This window comes from Mus musculus, chromosome 12 (assembly GCF_000001635.26).
Source record: "Mus musculus strain C57BL/6J chromosome 12, GRCm38.p6 C57BL/6J".
NCBI classification, from domain to species: domain Eukaryota; kingdom Metazoa; phylum Chordata; class Mammalia; order Rodentia; family Muridae; genus Mus; species Mus musculus.
Window position 1 is genome coordinate 112,495,944 of NC_000078.6, and position 15,450 is coordinate 112,511,393.

General features: G+C 55.3%; 2 protein-coding genes across 4 annotated transcripts in view; one reads left to right on the plus strand and one right to left on the minus strand.

Moving 5' to 3' along the window:
* The window catches only part of A530016L24Rik (RIKEN cDNA A530016L24 gene), a 10,535-nt gene extending 6,550 nt beyond the window's left edge, over window positions 1-3,985 (plus strand). For 2 of the 3 annotated variants that reach the window (XM_006515980.4, XM_006515981.4), the window contains 3 exons: window positions 912-1,041; window positions 1,390-1,425; window positions 1,900-3,985. In XM_006515980.4, the coding sequence (XP_006516043.1) occupies window positions 912-1,041; window positions 1,390-1,425; window positions 1,900-2,120 (387 nt within the window). In that variant the 3' untranslated portion in view covers window positions 2,121-3,985. The remainder of the gene's footprint in view (window positions 1-911; window positions 1,042-1,389; window positions 1,426-1,899) is intronic. The other variant, NM_177039.4, reaches the window with a different exon arrangement.
* Window positions 3,986-4,240: 255 nt separating this feature from the next.
* Window positions 4,241-15,217, minus strand: Tmem179 (transmembrane protein 179). The gene is made up of 4 exons (NM_178915.3): window positions 14,801-15,217; window positions 8,591-8,728; window positions 7,299-7,377; window positions 4,241-5,979 (listed from the first exon to the last, which is right to left on the minus strand). The coding sequence occupies exons 1-4, from the start codon at window positions 15,103-15,105 to the stop codon at window positions 5,800-5,802; spliced, it is 702 nt and encodes a 233-aa protein (NP_849246.2). The 5' UTR covers window positions 15,106-15,217; the 3' UTR covers window positions 4,241-5,799.
* Window positions 15,218-15,450: the final 233 nt, after the last annotated feature.

A 15,450-nucleotide genomic window follows, 5' to 3' on the forward strand; every position in this document is an offset into this window, starting at 1 on the left:
AGCAGGGTAGGAAGGAAGCCCCTGGGCATGTAGCGTGTGAGCCCTGCCTTCCTCCACCTGCCAGTCACCCTGAAGACAACCTAGGTGAAGGGAGGGGGTTTTCGTATAGGATAGACCCTAACCTACAGGCTGACTGTAGCCATCAATCATCTCTGGTTATTACTTTGGCCTGGGGCCCCTCTGGAGGTAACTTACACACTCTGGTCCCTAAAAAGTCCCAGGTTACCCCTCACAACCCCTACTGGATCTGAACAATAGCCTGGCATCTGGGCTAACGTATAGAAGTTGAGAGGAGAAGAGAGGTACATTTCCTCTCAGAGGACCCAACAATCACCGAGGCTGGAAGGCCAGATCTGAGTTGCCTGGCAACCCCTGTCCAAGGGACTGTGTCAGAGGCCAAGTGTGTCTCAAGCCAAGCGCATGGCACAGGGCACTTGTTTGAGCTCTGCTCCTGGTCCTGGCCATTCATGTTCCCTGGCTACTAGGCTCTCCATGCCTGGGCCCTGTGGCCTCCGAACAGTATTCCCAGGGGTCAGTGTGGTTGTGTGCAGGCTGTCTTCAGTTGCTGGGGTTCTCTCTGGCATCCGTAGCCTACCGCTGACATCCTTCTGCGTGTGGAGATCTTCCCTCAGAACTCCCAGGACTGGCAGGGGGACAGAGCCTGGGATGAAGCATGGGGCTCCCAGGTACTCAGCTCGCTCCAAAAACTGTCCAGGCTTCCTTCTGCGGAGCTGCAGTGTAGGAGGGGCTTGGGAGATTAGTGGCTGGTCCTAAGGTCTCCGTGCTCCCCTCTGCTCCTCCACAGCAGGTCCTCGGCATTAAGCCCAGAGCAGTCTGTAGGCACCACAGCCCAGGATGCCAATCTCAAGCAGGAAGGGCTCCCAGTCATCTGTTCCCCATACCCACCCTAGGATGGTAACAGGAAGTGTCCTCCCTCTATCCTGAGACCCAGACGGCAAGAATGTGGATGCCACGGGGGTGAACCACAGAAAACTTCAAGGCATGTGCGGTTCCGAGAGCCCCTGGAGGTGGCTGTCCACTGTAAGAAGGGGCAGGGGCTTTGATGTGAGGGTCTGGGTGGGGCGGGTGGGCAGGTGCCCTTGCAACCTTAGTTGCATCATCTGGGGCCTTCTATTCCTTATTCTGTCTTCCCAGACAGAGCCCCAGTCAACCTGTAAATGGGGCCATGGGGATGGGTCACGGTCAGTAGGACAGCAGCCAACAGAGGAGAAAGTGGTTGTGGCCTCTCTATCGGTACCCTCTAGGGAGAGTCCAGGTTCTGGGTATCTCATTTCTCAGGCCAGGCCAGCAAGGCTTGTCTCAGTATCTTCGTACCATGGTGTGGGAGAGCTTGTTTCCTGACTAAACCATCTGTGATCTCCTTCCCAGACATTGCCCGCAAGGACACGACAGCCGCCATCAAGGGTGAGTTCTGAGGAGGAGCCCCCATCAGCCAACAGGTCCTGGACCTCCACCTCCACCTCCACAGGGCAGAACCAGACACAGCCTCAAGCACACCACCCCTGTCCCCACATACCAGCCACTCTAGACTCTAACTCAGTCTCCCCTGACTGCCCTAGAAGTGATCCTATCCTTACAGGGCCATGCCCCAGGTTTCTCACATGTGGGTGGGCAGGAGCACCCCTAAATGGGTGCAGTCTTCCTTAGGCAGGGGAGGACAAGAGTCCATGCGCCATGGATTCCATGATATTCACCCCAGAGCCCTACCTGATCATCACCTTGATGGCCAACTACAAGTTGACCATCTACAAGTTGACAACTACACCCAGACAACTCACGTCTCCCTTCACATCATCCCCACCAGCAGAGGGTGCACTTTGCAGGGCCTCACTGGGGGTGGGGGTGGGGCTGCTGGACTGACCTGTCACCCTCCTACAGTCCCCAGCCGGCCAGCTTCCCATGGTGGCTCTCCACTCCAGCCAGCATCCCGCAGCGGCTCCCTATTCCTGTGGCTGACACTGTGTGCTCTGCTTGGAGTGGTACTGGTCCTGTACTGTGGCCAGGCCAAACGTGTCACAGCAGCCCTGGAGGACCTCTTGGCTCAGCTCCTCGCCCTAATCTTGCGCCTGTGGTGTGTGGTCCTTGCTTGTTGGCACTGACCCCTGCAGCTCTGACTTGAGGCTCAATGGCGATGTCACCTCAGGAGAGCACTGGAGGTTGATGCTGTTGGGAGCCTGGAGTGGTTTGAAGGATTGTGCATGCTGGGGGAGCTCAGGCACTAAGGCTAACCCCAGGACAGAGTTCTGCTAGCCAATGCTTGACAAACCCAGGAACTCTAAGAGGTTGCTATCAACCTTTAAATGGGAAAGGAGGGAGGTTCTGGCTCGATGCTACAGGCACCTCCTACTCCAGTCAGCACGGGCTGGGATCTTGGGATTTTAAGACTGAATCAGAGAAAGAACTCGACCATTATAGCCGGGAATTCCTATGTTCCTGCCCAGTCCTCTGTCTTGGGAGCCATAGCCTGGATGTTACCGTACATAGCTCTTTGAGGGTGCGTTTGGGAAGGCGAGCCCCAATCTCCTGCTGCTTTGAGGGCTGGGCCCAGCTTTTGCCACACCATCACGAGACAGGGTGCCTCTCTCGCTCCAGTTCATGGAGCCCATGAGAATTGTCCTTTTCTCTGAGCCCAGGTCTGAATTCCTCCACTTCATGCGCAGTGATCCGTCAGGGGTCACTGTGGTGTGGGAACAGAGTCCAGCTCTGAACACAGTTGCTCTCAGAACAGGAGTGTGGCACCGAGGGTCTTCTTCCGGGGCCACACACAGGCCCAAAGCCATCGGGCCTGCCCACCAGCTGCAGGCCCTGTGAGTGTCCTGAACATCTGTGTACACTGTTCTGTCACTCATGTTGAAAGGCAAGGGGAAGCGAGCACCAGCGTGTAGCAACCGCTTCAGAGCATCCCAGACCCGCCTGGAGGGGGAGCCCTGAGCTCAGCGGGGAGGCCCAGTCGGACACCAGGAGGATCCGCAAGGGGGACCCTGTACCACCCTGGAACAAACAAATGAGCAGGGTTTGGGAGCCAGGATAAGACTGGGGGTAGTCCTAAGGTACCCCTCTACTTAGGTGGGCAGACAGGGACCCCATATTAAAATACCTGCAGCCTCTTCAACCTCGGGATGATTGCAAAATAAACAGAGGGAGACACTGTGGAAGAATCCCTCCGGGTCCAAGCATGTTCATCTAGGTGCCAGAGCACACTCCCACCCCTCCACTCACTCGCCCCCACAGCCTACAGGTGCCTTGCAGCTGTCATCCACAAGAAGTCAGGGGACCCACCATGCACCCAGGACCACATCCTCCCCAGCAAGACATGCCAAGCTTCTCAGATCACTGAGGTGCAATCTGCCCCTCTCTGGCCTTCCGGTGCCCTGCACAGTGGTCTCCAGATGCAGAATTTGAGAGCACAGTAGGTGTGAGCCCAGTGGAGCAAAACCCTTCTCTAGAAGGCGTCTAGAAGTGGTCTAAAAAGGACCAGTCTGGAAAGCAACTCACCAGGACTGGCTATCACCATGGTTACTGTTGCCTGCACCAGTCCAGCTCCATCTCATCCTGCCCTGGTCAAAGACAGGCTCATTATTGACTGGCTTGTATTCCAGATATGGAAACAGACACTTAGAGGCGAGATGACAGACCTCCAGACCACTCTTCCATCCCTGCTTCTGAGGGTGGATGCCCTTCAGGAGGGGGAGTGTTCACCCCATGTTTTACAATGGAGAGCCAGGGCTTCCCACCTTATAGCCAGCATTTGCTGCAAAGGTCACAGAAAAAGTGTGCCTCGCCCACTCACTCTGTAAGGGCCACAAAACAGCCCCAGCTCGGGTTTTTTTTTTTTTTTTGGGTTTCGCTTTGCTTTGTTTCATTTTTTTATGGTGCAAACCCAACATAGCAAGGCCAAGAGTCTGCCACTGCTACATTCCCCAGCCTTATTTTGTCTTAGAATAAATGTTCAAGGACATACACAGAGATGCATGTGCCCCAGAGCTGTCACCAAAACCCATCCTCATGCCCAGGGTGGGGGTGGGGTGGGGCGTAGGAATGGTGGGGGGAGCTGCAAGAGTCAAACTCCTTACAATGCACAGACATGAAGGTCCACCCCATGAGCCCTGGAGTCAGACTGGTTAAGCCTGAGAGCAAGTGGGGAGGGGTGGAGACTGGAGGTGGGGGGGCCTGGAGTGGACTGGCTGGCTAGCAAAGACACAGACTCCTCATCCACACAGCATCTCAGATGTTTCGTCTTTATTTTATTTTGACTTGAGGATCAGACACACGGAGGCATCACTACCATCACTACCAGCTTCTCCAGGAAGACTGAAACCAGGGCTTCCCTGTAGCAAGCTGGAAAGGAGCAGAGATGTCTGGCAGGCAACCTGGGGACCTCTCTGCAGCCTCTGCCTGTCTCTTGCCATCCATTCCATAAGACCTCTCTTGGACAGACACCCCTGCCCATGGCTTCAGCCAACAGGTCCTGCCAACACTCCTAGGCCCAGAGGCCCTTCCCCAGGAGTCCCTGGAACACCAACATCTGGGGGACAAGTCTAGGCATCCCAGACTAACTCTCCAGAATCCAAAAGAGGCAGCTGCCAAGGTAGACCCACACCTGAGGCAGATCCTAGGTCCCAGAGGCCCCATCCAGCCTCCTGTTCCTTCAGGTCCTAGAGGGCTACAGCCTTAGTAAGGATATGAGGCAGATGAGGAAGGAGCCAATCCTGGGAAAACAGAGGATTCTCAAGGCTAGGCAGTGTCGCCATGTCCCATAGATTAGGGCTTGTGTGAGGGTGTGGAGAAGAGACCAGGTCAGTTTGGAGACCAGATCCTCTTCTGGGAGCTCATCAAGGCCAAAGCCCTCAGAGAAGACTGGAGTGTCGGTCGGCCCAACCCTGACCTCCTCAGACAGGCACCCCCTTGCACAGCACCCTGACCATCCTTGCTGGCTTCAATTTTTAGGGCCCAACTGACACACACACACACACACAAAGGCTCCTCACAGTGAGCCTGGAAGCTTGTGCCTTCCACCTGGAAACACACCAGCCACAGATGGACACTGGCCTCAGACACAGGTCAGGATCACCTTGCTTGAAAATTGGGGACAGCGTTGCAGCACAACTGCAGACTAGGGCCAGCAACATTGAACGCACTCACTGAGATCCAGATGGGCGGGGCCTCTTCGGCCATGGGGGCCTCACCCTTGCAACACAGAGAACCATGCCACCTAGAAAGCCTCAAAGGGAGGAGAGTGGAACTCTCCCATGACAGCCAAGCAGCCCAGGATGGCCTCTCAGAGCAGGGGATGGAGCCCAGCCCAGGGTCCCACATTCCTACCAGGATCCTCTGCCCGCTGCCTTCTCCAGTGCCTTCTGAGAACCTTGGCTGAGTGCTATAGGATGGGAAGTCAGCCCCTTATGGAAGGGGCAGGGACCACGTGCGCTGGAGCCTGTGGTGGTGCAAAGGCTGCTAACCTGGCGGCGACGGCACCTCGGTTCTGCACTCACACCCCCATCCACACACATGCTCACATGCATGCACATATATAGACAAAGGGTCACACGGGTGAAGGAGTATGCGTCAAAGGCCAGGACTGGAAGCTGGAAGTCACCCCCTCCCCAAGTCTCTGGATCTCTGCCCCATCACTGTCAGGCTCTCCATGGGAACTCAGGTGCCCTGCTCACGGTGGGCGGGGCCAAGAGACACATGCAGAGCTGTGTTGGCCAGCCTGGATGGGTCCCCAGCGCCCCCTCCCCATGCAGGCCTCAGGAAAGGGGGCCACCCTTGCACAGCCTAGATGACAGCACTCTTCTCCCCCTGGAAGGAGGTGCGGGAGGTAGGCCTGGCTAGCAGAAGCTCCTTCTCGTGAACCAGGCTGTCCAACAGGTCCTCCTGGCGGTAGTTGTGATAAACCTTCAGGAAAGCCAGAGTGGTGATCGCCAGCCAGGCCAGCCAGGAGGCCCACAGTCCAAACTGCATGGAAGGCAGAGAAGTGTCAGGGGGAGTGTGGCTCATTGCCCAGTGTGCTCAGTACCCACCTCCTCGCTCTAGCTCTGTGGGAAAGGGAAGGGAACATTAAGGCAAGAGCAGGCAGGCGGGCAGCAGGGACCTGAGAGCCCATGCACACCCACATTTGGCTTATTCTCTGCAGTGATCATTATGTCCTATAGTCACAAGAACCCAGCTTTGTGCAGAGCCTTGGGGGCTTGGCCATTATGGAGGAGCAGGCCCTGGGCGGAGCTCTCCCCTCCCCCACTACTCTGGGCTCTAAGGAATGCCTATAGATCAGGGAGCCCCTCTAGTCAGAGGAATAAATTGACCTTTATCTGCTGTTTCCAAACAGCTGAAGGAGAAACAATGTAATCAACTCCAGGTCTGCACAGCATCAAACCAATTCTCATTTGAGCGTGCTGGTCTTCAGATTGCGCATGCCTCTGTCTAATTGGTCCAAATTAGTCCTAAAGCATCTTAGGCTAACGTTGGCGTGAAGGTCTCTTTGACCGTTTCAGCTCATTTCTGCAAAGAACTTTTGGACTTCCAAAGGCGTTGACAGTGACAGGGACCATCTCAGCCTAGTGTTTGACAAACCAGAGCCTCCAGAAGCCAGCATGGAGCATGGGAGGGTGTCACGGAGGATGAAAGCCACAGGCAGTGTGGGAAGGGACAGGTGTCCATTCCCCCCACCTAGGTGTCTCTACCCTGCACCACCTCTGCTTGAGGTACAAACGCAAAGTCCAGAGACAGGAAAATCCTAAAGCTTTCCCAGGGCCCTCGAGGTCCCCAAAGTCACATGCAAGGTAGAGCAAGGTGAGGCTGGGATCTCCCTAGGACAGACACCGCATTTCACGGTAGCAAGTGGCTCAGGGACCCTCCAGCATTCCCTGAATGGAACCAGACCAGACTCTGTCCCACTAGCAACCACAGACCCTAGGCCCCATTTCCAGCACAATCTGCCATCTCCCATTCCCCAACCCCCTTCCCTCTCAGCCACCCAGCACTTTCCATTCTCTGGCCCCTGAGGTCGCTCCTCATGTCTGCCTTTGCTGACTCCCCTATCTCCCAACCCCTGACACAAGTCTTGCTCAGAGACCCCACTCTCCTAACCTCTCCTAGGAAATCTCTTGCTCCACAGCCTGCACCTCCCCGGCATGGCCCCACCGTATCTGAGTCTGTTTCCTTATCTGGGATCCGGGAGTCTGTTCTATCTGTCGAGGTCTCACCCCTCACCCCAACAGAGCCATTCCCTTCCGGCCAGAGACAGACCCCGCCTACCTGCCCGAGACCCCGCCTACCTGGGCGATAGCAAACTGATGGTAGAAGGCAGAGTTGTCGACGTTCAGCTCCAAGTCCGTTTCCTGGAACTCCTCGCAGCTAAAATAGCACGAAGCCAAGTGGCTGGTGACTTGTGAGCCCCTGAGCCCCCAAGCCCCCGAGCCCCCCAGGCCCCGAGCCCCTGAGCCCCCAAGTCAAAAGGCAGCAGAGCTAGGATGCAGAGAATACTTCCCCTAACCACTGAGTGGCGTCTTAGATCAACCTGATACAAGCTAAAGTCGAGAGGCAGGAACCTCAATTGAGAAAATGCTTCCAGGCTGCAGACAAGCCTGTAAGACATTTTCTTACTTAGTGATTGGTGGGAAATAGCCCCACCCATTGTGGGCGTGGCCACCCCTGGCTGAGCAGATCTAGAGGAGCAAGCCAGTAAGCAGCACCCCTCCAGTGGCTTCTGCCTCAGGTCCTGCCTCCAGGTCCCTGCCCTGCTGTGTTCATGTCTTGACTTTCTTTGATGAGGAACTGTGATATTGAAGTGTAAGCTGAATAAACCCTTTCCTCCCCAAGACGCGTTGGCCGGGGTGTTCCATTGCAGCAGTCAAAACCCTAAGACAGAGGGGCCAGTACCCAAAGGGACAGATGCCTCTAGGAACTCCACTCGGGGTCAGCTTTGGCCCCTCACTGGGTGGAGCAAGACAGGCTTCAAAGAAGAGGAGCTGCAGACCTTTACGACTGGCCCGGAGCACTATCTTGTCACTGTCTGTCCGGCACTCGGGGTCATGAGCTGCTCTGTCTAGTCAGTCCTGCAGTTCCCAGTCTGAGATGGATGTGATGCCCCCTGAGGCACATTGCACTGTGTCCCTGCATAAGTGTCACAGGGACACCATGAGGGCAATCTCCACTCACCAACCACAAACTAACATCATGGCGACACAGTGGAGTTAGCTTCAGAGCGAGCTAAGGCTAGCAAGTGTGCCAGGCGGTGTCAACTGCAGGATCCCATCTGGTGCCTCTCGGCCCACAGGGACCTTCCATGTGTAATGCTGTAGGGCTACTAGACCAAAGAGGTGCCTGACATTGAGTGGGCGGGTCTTAGGGGCATGGCAACAGGTGTGGGGGGGGCGCAGGTGGGCGGGTCTTAGGGGCATGGCAACAGGTGCGGGGGTGGGGCGCAGGTGGGTGGGTCTTAGGGAAAAGGCAACAGGTGTAGGGGTGGGGCACAGGTGGGCAAAGCCTCAGATTCAGGAAGAAAAACATAGGGACCCAGGTAAAGGTGGGTCTTGTAGGTGGCTGATGAAGCAGGGGTGAGGCATACCTGTGGGGTGTGGAGCCCTTCTCAGTGATGGTGTCACACCACATGGTGAAGCCCACACTCACGATGGTGCTGGCAATGAAGACCAGGAAGACCACAAAGGCACTGACCAGGAGGTTCAGGAAGGCGTAGAAGAAGGAGCTGCAGTGGAGTCAAGAGATGGATGCTGAAGGAGCCACTCAAGGTCTGACCCCAAATAGCTCCCCTTGAAACAGGAGGGGGGATGTCCAGGTTTTCTGGTGAGCACCTGGGGCCCTGATGGGATGGAATGGGGCTCAGAGGGCTGCTTCCATCTCCTCTGCTGCCATCCCTGCAAATGTTCCGATGTTGAGCTGCCATCTTGTTCTCTCGCAGACTGGGAGTTGGGGACTTGCCACCACTGATGTACCGGGGAACCAGGGCCAAGTCAAGAACTCAAGATCATGAGTCCTTCTAAGACCACCTACTCACTTAGTCACTCCATGTCACAGCTATGGATCCGTGTCCCCTCAAATACACAGAAATCCCAAATGCCACGGTGTGAGCACCAGGCCCTCTAAGCCCTATGTAAAGAAGGGTACAAGCAAGAGGAGAAAACCCGTCTCCCTTGCCCTTTGCTGCCTGAATCCAGGTCACACATTAACCCAGCCCCACTTCCCTCCTCAGAGAAAGAGAGCATGTGGGAGTTCTCACCCCACCATACTCTCCAAGGTCACCAAACTGTGGGAGGTCCACAGCAGAGAACAGAGCAGCCAATTAAGGACCCTGCCCACCTCCAGCCCGTGGTGGGATGGATACCAGGTCCAGGTCATTTGTACTCAGATACTAAACGTTGTGACAAAAGTGGATTCAAGGTGAGAAACTGTTAGATGGGTCTTAAAAACAAACAGCCACGAAACAATGGTTGCCATGACTTAACAGCCATTTGCACTGCTGGTGGCCTTGTTCACTTATGCATTCATTCCACAAGCCCTCTTGACCCTACGGCAGCCCTGTGCTGAACACAGAAGGAGGGCAGAGGCACAGGAATGGTGTAACCCTGACACTCAAGGTGAATAAGCTAAGAGTAACTCAGGTCACCTCTCCCCAACTCGCCACAAGTGATACCCAGCTGCCCTGGGATCACACAGGGCTGCCTGTGAAGCCACAAAGCTTGGTGACCATGGGGCTGACATGGGTAGTCACGGCATGAAGGGCAGTCGAGGAGTGGTATCCTGCTATAGCTACACAACCCCCAGGGGGTGCTGTGTGATGCTGGCCCTGTCTGTGAGCAGCTATATGCACTGCCCACAGATCACCTACTGAGCTCACCACACTGTGCCTGTCTGTCATCCGTGGCCACAAATGTCACTCATGGCAGCTCTTAGCCCTGCCCACCTGACAACTATACTGGCTTTCCCTTTAGCCACCCTCTGTCCCAAGGCTGACAGGAACCAGGGCAAGACCTGATATCCACTGCTTTTATGTGGCCCGGAGCAGGGACTCGGTGCCTTCCTCTTCCAGCATGGACGAAGACAAGAATGCAATGCATTTTGCTCCAGATAGGGACAGGGAAATGGAAAAGGGGACATATTCCTGGTCTTCCAGAGACTGCCTCGGGCTGGCATGTCCCTTCTGATCCTCCCCACACGATCCCTAGATCCCCTAGCCAGAAATGGTGACAAGGACACTGTGGTCCTGTGGTAGTTAGTTTTTCTGTAGCTTGACCCAAGCTCGGACCATCTGGAAAGAGAGAACCTTAACTGAGAAGATGCCTCCACCAAACTGGCCTGTGGGCAAATCTATGAGCAATCTTGATCGATGATTGATATGGGGAGCCCAGCCTGCTCTGGACAGTGCCACCCCTGGGCAGGTGATCCTGGGTTGTATAAAAAAGCAGACTGAGCAAACCCCGGGGAACAAGCCAGTAAATAGTGTTCCTCCATGGCCTTTGCTGCAGTATCTGCTCCATGCCCCGACCTTGGGCTCCTGCCTCCCTTCATGATGGATGAGCTAAACGCCAGAAAATGAAACCCGCTCATCTGAGCCTCACTTTCTCCCTCTGAGTCATGTTCTCAGAGCTTCTCCCATGGATCACTGGAAAGACTTATGTGGGTGAGGGACTGTGAACTTCGAGCCCATGTACCCTGGAGTGCTCACTGGCCACCCTGTACTGTCTCAGCACAGACCTGGACTGAGAAGGGCCCACTGGCCTCCCAGCCCCTCAGTGAGCTCACCTGCAGCTGTAATAGGTAAGACACTGATATATGCTCACACACCCACTCTGGCTATGTTGTCCCCACCAAGGAAGACAGGGTGATCAAGGACAGCCACCCCCAAGTCCCCATGGGCAGAGGCAAGGGCACAGGACTGTCCAGGCACAGAAATCCATCTCACAGGACAGCTGAGAACTGGGGGTTATGGACAAAACCCCTTGAAGGGGGTATCTATCCCTCCCTCTGCTGGACAGCCAGCCCCCTGCAATCTTTCCAAGGTCCCTGTCCAGCAGTGTCCTCAGTGCCTGACACTTCCTGACAACATCCCTGAAGTGAGTTTGAGACTGCAGATCTGAGATGCAGGAGCTCTGGTCCTAGCGAAAAGCCCACGAAGCTGGATCACCGCCAGGCTGACGTCTCCAGTTCTTGATTTGTTACTGTTGTTTTGTTTGTCTGTGTTTGGTTGGTTGGTTGGGTTTGTTTGTTTGTTTGTTTGTTTGTTTGACTTTTGGGGGTTTGTTTTTAATATAATATGCTAGGCCTTCCAGACCCTTGAAGAACTTCATGTGCCCAGAGCCACACCTGGATCCTGTTTCCTGGGTTTAGAATGCCACTCCTCCCTGTCCCTGAACACACACTCCAAGGACAGGCCAACACAGGAGAGTGGGTGGAAAGGCACAGCACACACAGGGTTAACCCATCTTCCTCTCATTGCATCTCAGGGTGCCCAGCCTTGGATGTGCTGTCTCCATGGCGACAGCTATCCTGGGAAGCCCTGGGAGCAATTTGAAGGCTGAGCGACAGGTGTGAGCAGGCAGATGGGTTATGCTAAGCCAGTGCTCACTATTCAGTCCGACCCTCACAGACTGCTAACCAACCCCAACCCGAAGAGCTGCTCTTGAGCAAAGCCTTAGGCATACAGCTCACCTGGGCCCTCCCATCTCCCTGAGGGATGTCCCTGAAACTCTAGGTGTCATGGATCATTCACAAAATGGTACACCCGCCTCTACAATGTTGCCCTGGACTCTGCTTCTCTGCATCTCTATATCTCTGCAGCCAGAGCCCGCTTAGCATGACAGACATGCTCTCTACATGGTAGAATATGGCCCATATGTTCAGCACCAACCACGAGAGTCCATGAAGAGGCTACAGGGTAGCCCTAGGACTGATTGGAAAGCACCTCAGTGACCTCCGGGGTTGGCACCTAATCTGAGAATCAGAGAATGAGAATGCCTGGAACATAGCCAGATAAGCCCTGTAAGTCCCAGGGCTGGCAAGCCTGGCATCCTCCACAGGCTGGATATCCAGTGGCCCTGCAGGCCCTTGTCTACCACATGATCTCACTGTAAATGCCTGCCCTGCCCCTTTGAGACTCCCGAGTCCCCTCTGATGGCCTGACACTTGCTCACTTGGCCTCTGCAGTCTGACTGGTAATTGTGATGACATCACTGTTTTCCATAGGCCACCTGACCCCTTGCTGACCTCCGCAGACCAGGTTATGAGTCAACAGTCAAAGTAAGGCCAGCTGTGCAGCCACAGAATTATAAACCTCATGGTCCAGACACTTGTCATTGTGTGGTGACTCCTACACTCCAGGCTCCATGCTTGGCCTGCAGACACAGACTAAGGTATGCCTGCACTGGCCTCATGTCCCTGGGTGTGATAGGTATTTGCGGCATGGGGCAGCTCAGCAGAGCTGTGCCCCAGTCCCACACTGTGGGTTTTGGTAAGCACTGATGGCACAGTTGGCTCACTGCCACCTGGATCATATAGGGGACAGGGTGAAGGACAGCAGCCAGGCAGCCACCTGGCCCTTGCCAATAATGCCTGGTAGCCAAGCAGGACCCTGGAGAAGATGAAGCTAGACAAAGTCACATGCTAGTCTATAGAAGCCTGAGCAGAGGCCATTCACGGTTAGAAACAGTGGAGCATCAAGAACTGGATCACAGGTTCAGAGACTCCAGTTGGTCCACAAGAGACGGTGCCCAGACCTGGCCTCTAGTGTGGACTCAAGACTATGCTAGATCTCCTCCAAGTGTTATGATGTGTCAAGTCACCTACAGTCCCCTAAATCCTGCCACAGGTCTTGGCTGAGTATGTGATAGAAGGCATCGTTCTCTCTGCACCTCTATGCCTTGGCAGCCAGAGCCCATTTAGCATAGCAGACAATCAGCCTGGACCATTCCGCCGGAGGGCAAACACCCAAAGGAGCCCTGGGTAGCTGGAAACTGCAGGCCTCGTGATGCTGGTACGGCCTGGGTCTGTAGCCTGACTCGTGCAGAACAGTCATCCCTGTGTAAACAAGATCCCCACCTGCAAGCGCAGGGGCTCTTCATGGCCCCTGGTGCCCCAGCCTCTGGTGGTCCCATACACGGACCACACACATGGGTCCTCCCTAGGGAACTTCCCTTGGGTCAACCTGGCTAGACCATGTCCGCCATGAGGCTGCCTCTCCTACAGGAAAGCCCCGAAGGCCAGAGGAGTCAGATCAGGCTATCTTCCCACTGACCACCGCCATGTCACCTGTCTCAGGGTGCTCCCTCCTGCCTCAATCTGCACACAGTGAGGTGACTCCCAGTTTGTGGACAAAAGCTCTCAAATTCATATGAACAATGAAAGACTGGTGTCAAGGAATGCTCCTCAGGAGGGACAAGACTCTGTCCTACGGAAGAGTCTCATCCTCCCAGCCAAGTTTGGTCCACATTACCTGGAGGCTCTTAGGACCACTCCTGGCTTCCAACAGACTCCCATCAAAACCTGACCATAGTGAGTTGAACTGCATCTCTTCCAAGTCCTAACCTTGCTACCTGTGGATATGGTTGCTTGATCTTCTCTCAGGAAAAGCAGTATCAGAGACTGGCAAGAGGATATTCAAGAACAGGGGCAGAGGCTGGAACACACAGGAGGCTAGAGCCAGCAGGAATAGACGCGTAGGAAAGAGCTTCTCTAGTTCTAACTCTAAGGACACTTCGATTCTGGACTCTCGGCCTCTACTGTGGTGAGAGCGTTAACTGTTTCATGTTCTTCATCTGTGGTACTAGCAAGAACCCCCTTCACCCAGCCTCCTACATCCTTGTGTTCTCAGAGACCCGTGCTTGTCACCCACCTCCTTGCAAGGGAGCAACTAAAAACATGGATGGGGAGGGCTGGACGTGGGAATTCACTCTCTATTGCAGGAGCATTGGTATTCCAGGACCCAGGAAGCCTCAGCCAGGGAGAGGGTGGGCTCTTGATTGTTGTTGGCTGAGGACACCAAGTGACCACATTCTACTGGCTTCAGACAGGTGACAAAGAAAAAAAGGGTGAAGAAACTCGGGAGGTACAGGGAACACAAAGGAGATCCTACTCACCCACCACACACACACACACACACACACACACAGACAGACATATAGACACATGCACAGTATACACACAGAGTACACACACACATAAAGGCACACACAGAGTACACACAGAGAGACACACATACACACACACACACACACACACACACACACACACACACACACACACACACTGTACATGCCTCCAGCTTAAGGGGAGCTTAAGGAGCTCTACAGACATCCTCTGCCATCTTTTCCCAAGAGGAGTAGCAAAAATAGAAGACTACCCGCTCTTTCCAAAGTGTAGTCCCTTCCCCCACTCACAGGAAAGGGGTGCAGGCCCAAGACTACTGCAAATGGTCCCAGGTCCCGAGGAGTGTGGCCTAGCTTAACAAGAGAGCCCAGACATGCAGCCATGACAGTGCAACATCTGTGCTCCAAGGGGTCAGGACTGAGAATTCGGAGTGATGCATCCCTTGGGAATAGAAAGAGATCATGTGGGTCGGACAGACAGCCTCATAGCCGCTGGGCCTGTGTGTAAACAAAGGGCAGTCTGCTTAAAATAATGAGGCTGAAAGTGTTGACACTTGCAGGCCTCTGCAGCAAGAGAGGTGGAGGGGCTCATGGCCCCGGAGAGGAGAGCCTGATAGGTGCCAGGAACCGTGTGAGTGTTGCATCAGTTTGCGCTGGGCTGCTGAAAGGCCTAAACTTACCCCTCGTGTCCCTTGCAGAGGAAGAAGAGCGTGCGCCATGCGTGCGCAGCAGCCAGCAGCAGTGACAGGAGGCTGGCGAGCAGGCTGAAGCGGCAGGCAGCCGGTGGGCCCCACTCCTGCACAGTGAAGCGCTCCCGCCCCTGCATCGTCAGGTTGGCACTCAGCCACATACCCTCGGTAAAGAGTAGGCAGCGGCCACGAAAGTCGTGGCCGTTCTCGGACAATGGCACCACCACCACGAAGCTGAACAAGAAGGCCAGAAAGTAACAGACGCACTGCGCGAAGAGGAAATTGTTGAGCGCCATGGTGGTGCCAGGATGAGAGGAGCCGCTGGCGAGGCCACCGGACAGGGACGCGATCGCTCCAGAAGCCGGGCCGCGAGTCTCCGGCGCCGCGCAGGCCGGTCCCGAGCCGCGTGGGAGGCTGCGCAATGACGGCGCCCGCGGGTCTCTCGCGTTGCGCGCAGACGCGTGCGCACAGGCCGAGCGTGGGGCGCGCCTGCGGTCAGTACCGCGGACAGTTCCCGCGGCTGCAGGATAGGTAGACAGAGCACTACACTAGACAGACTGCATTGGTGGAGACGTGCCATGGAAACCTGGCAGGGGTCGTGAGCATTACTAAGTCAGCTTGGGGAAACCCGACTCTGTCAG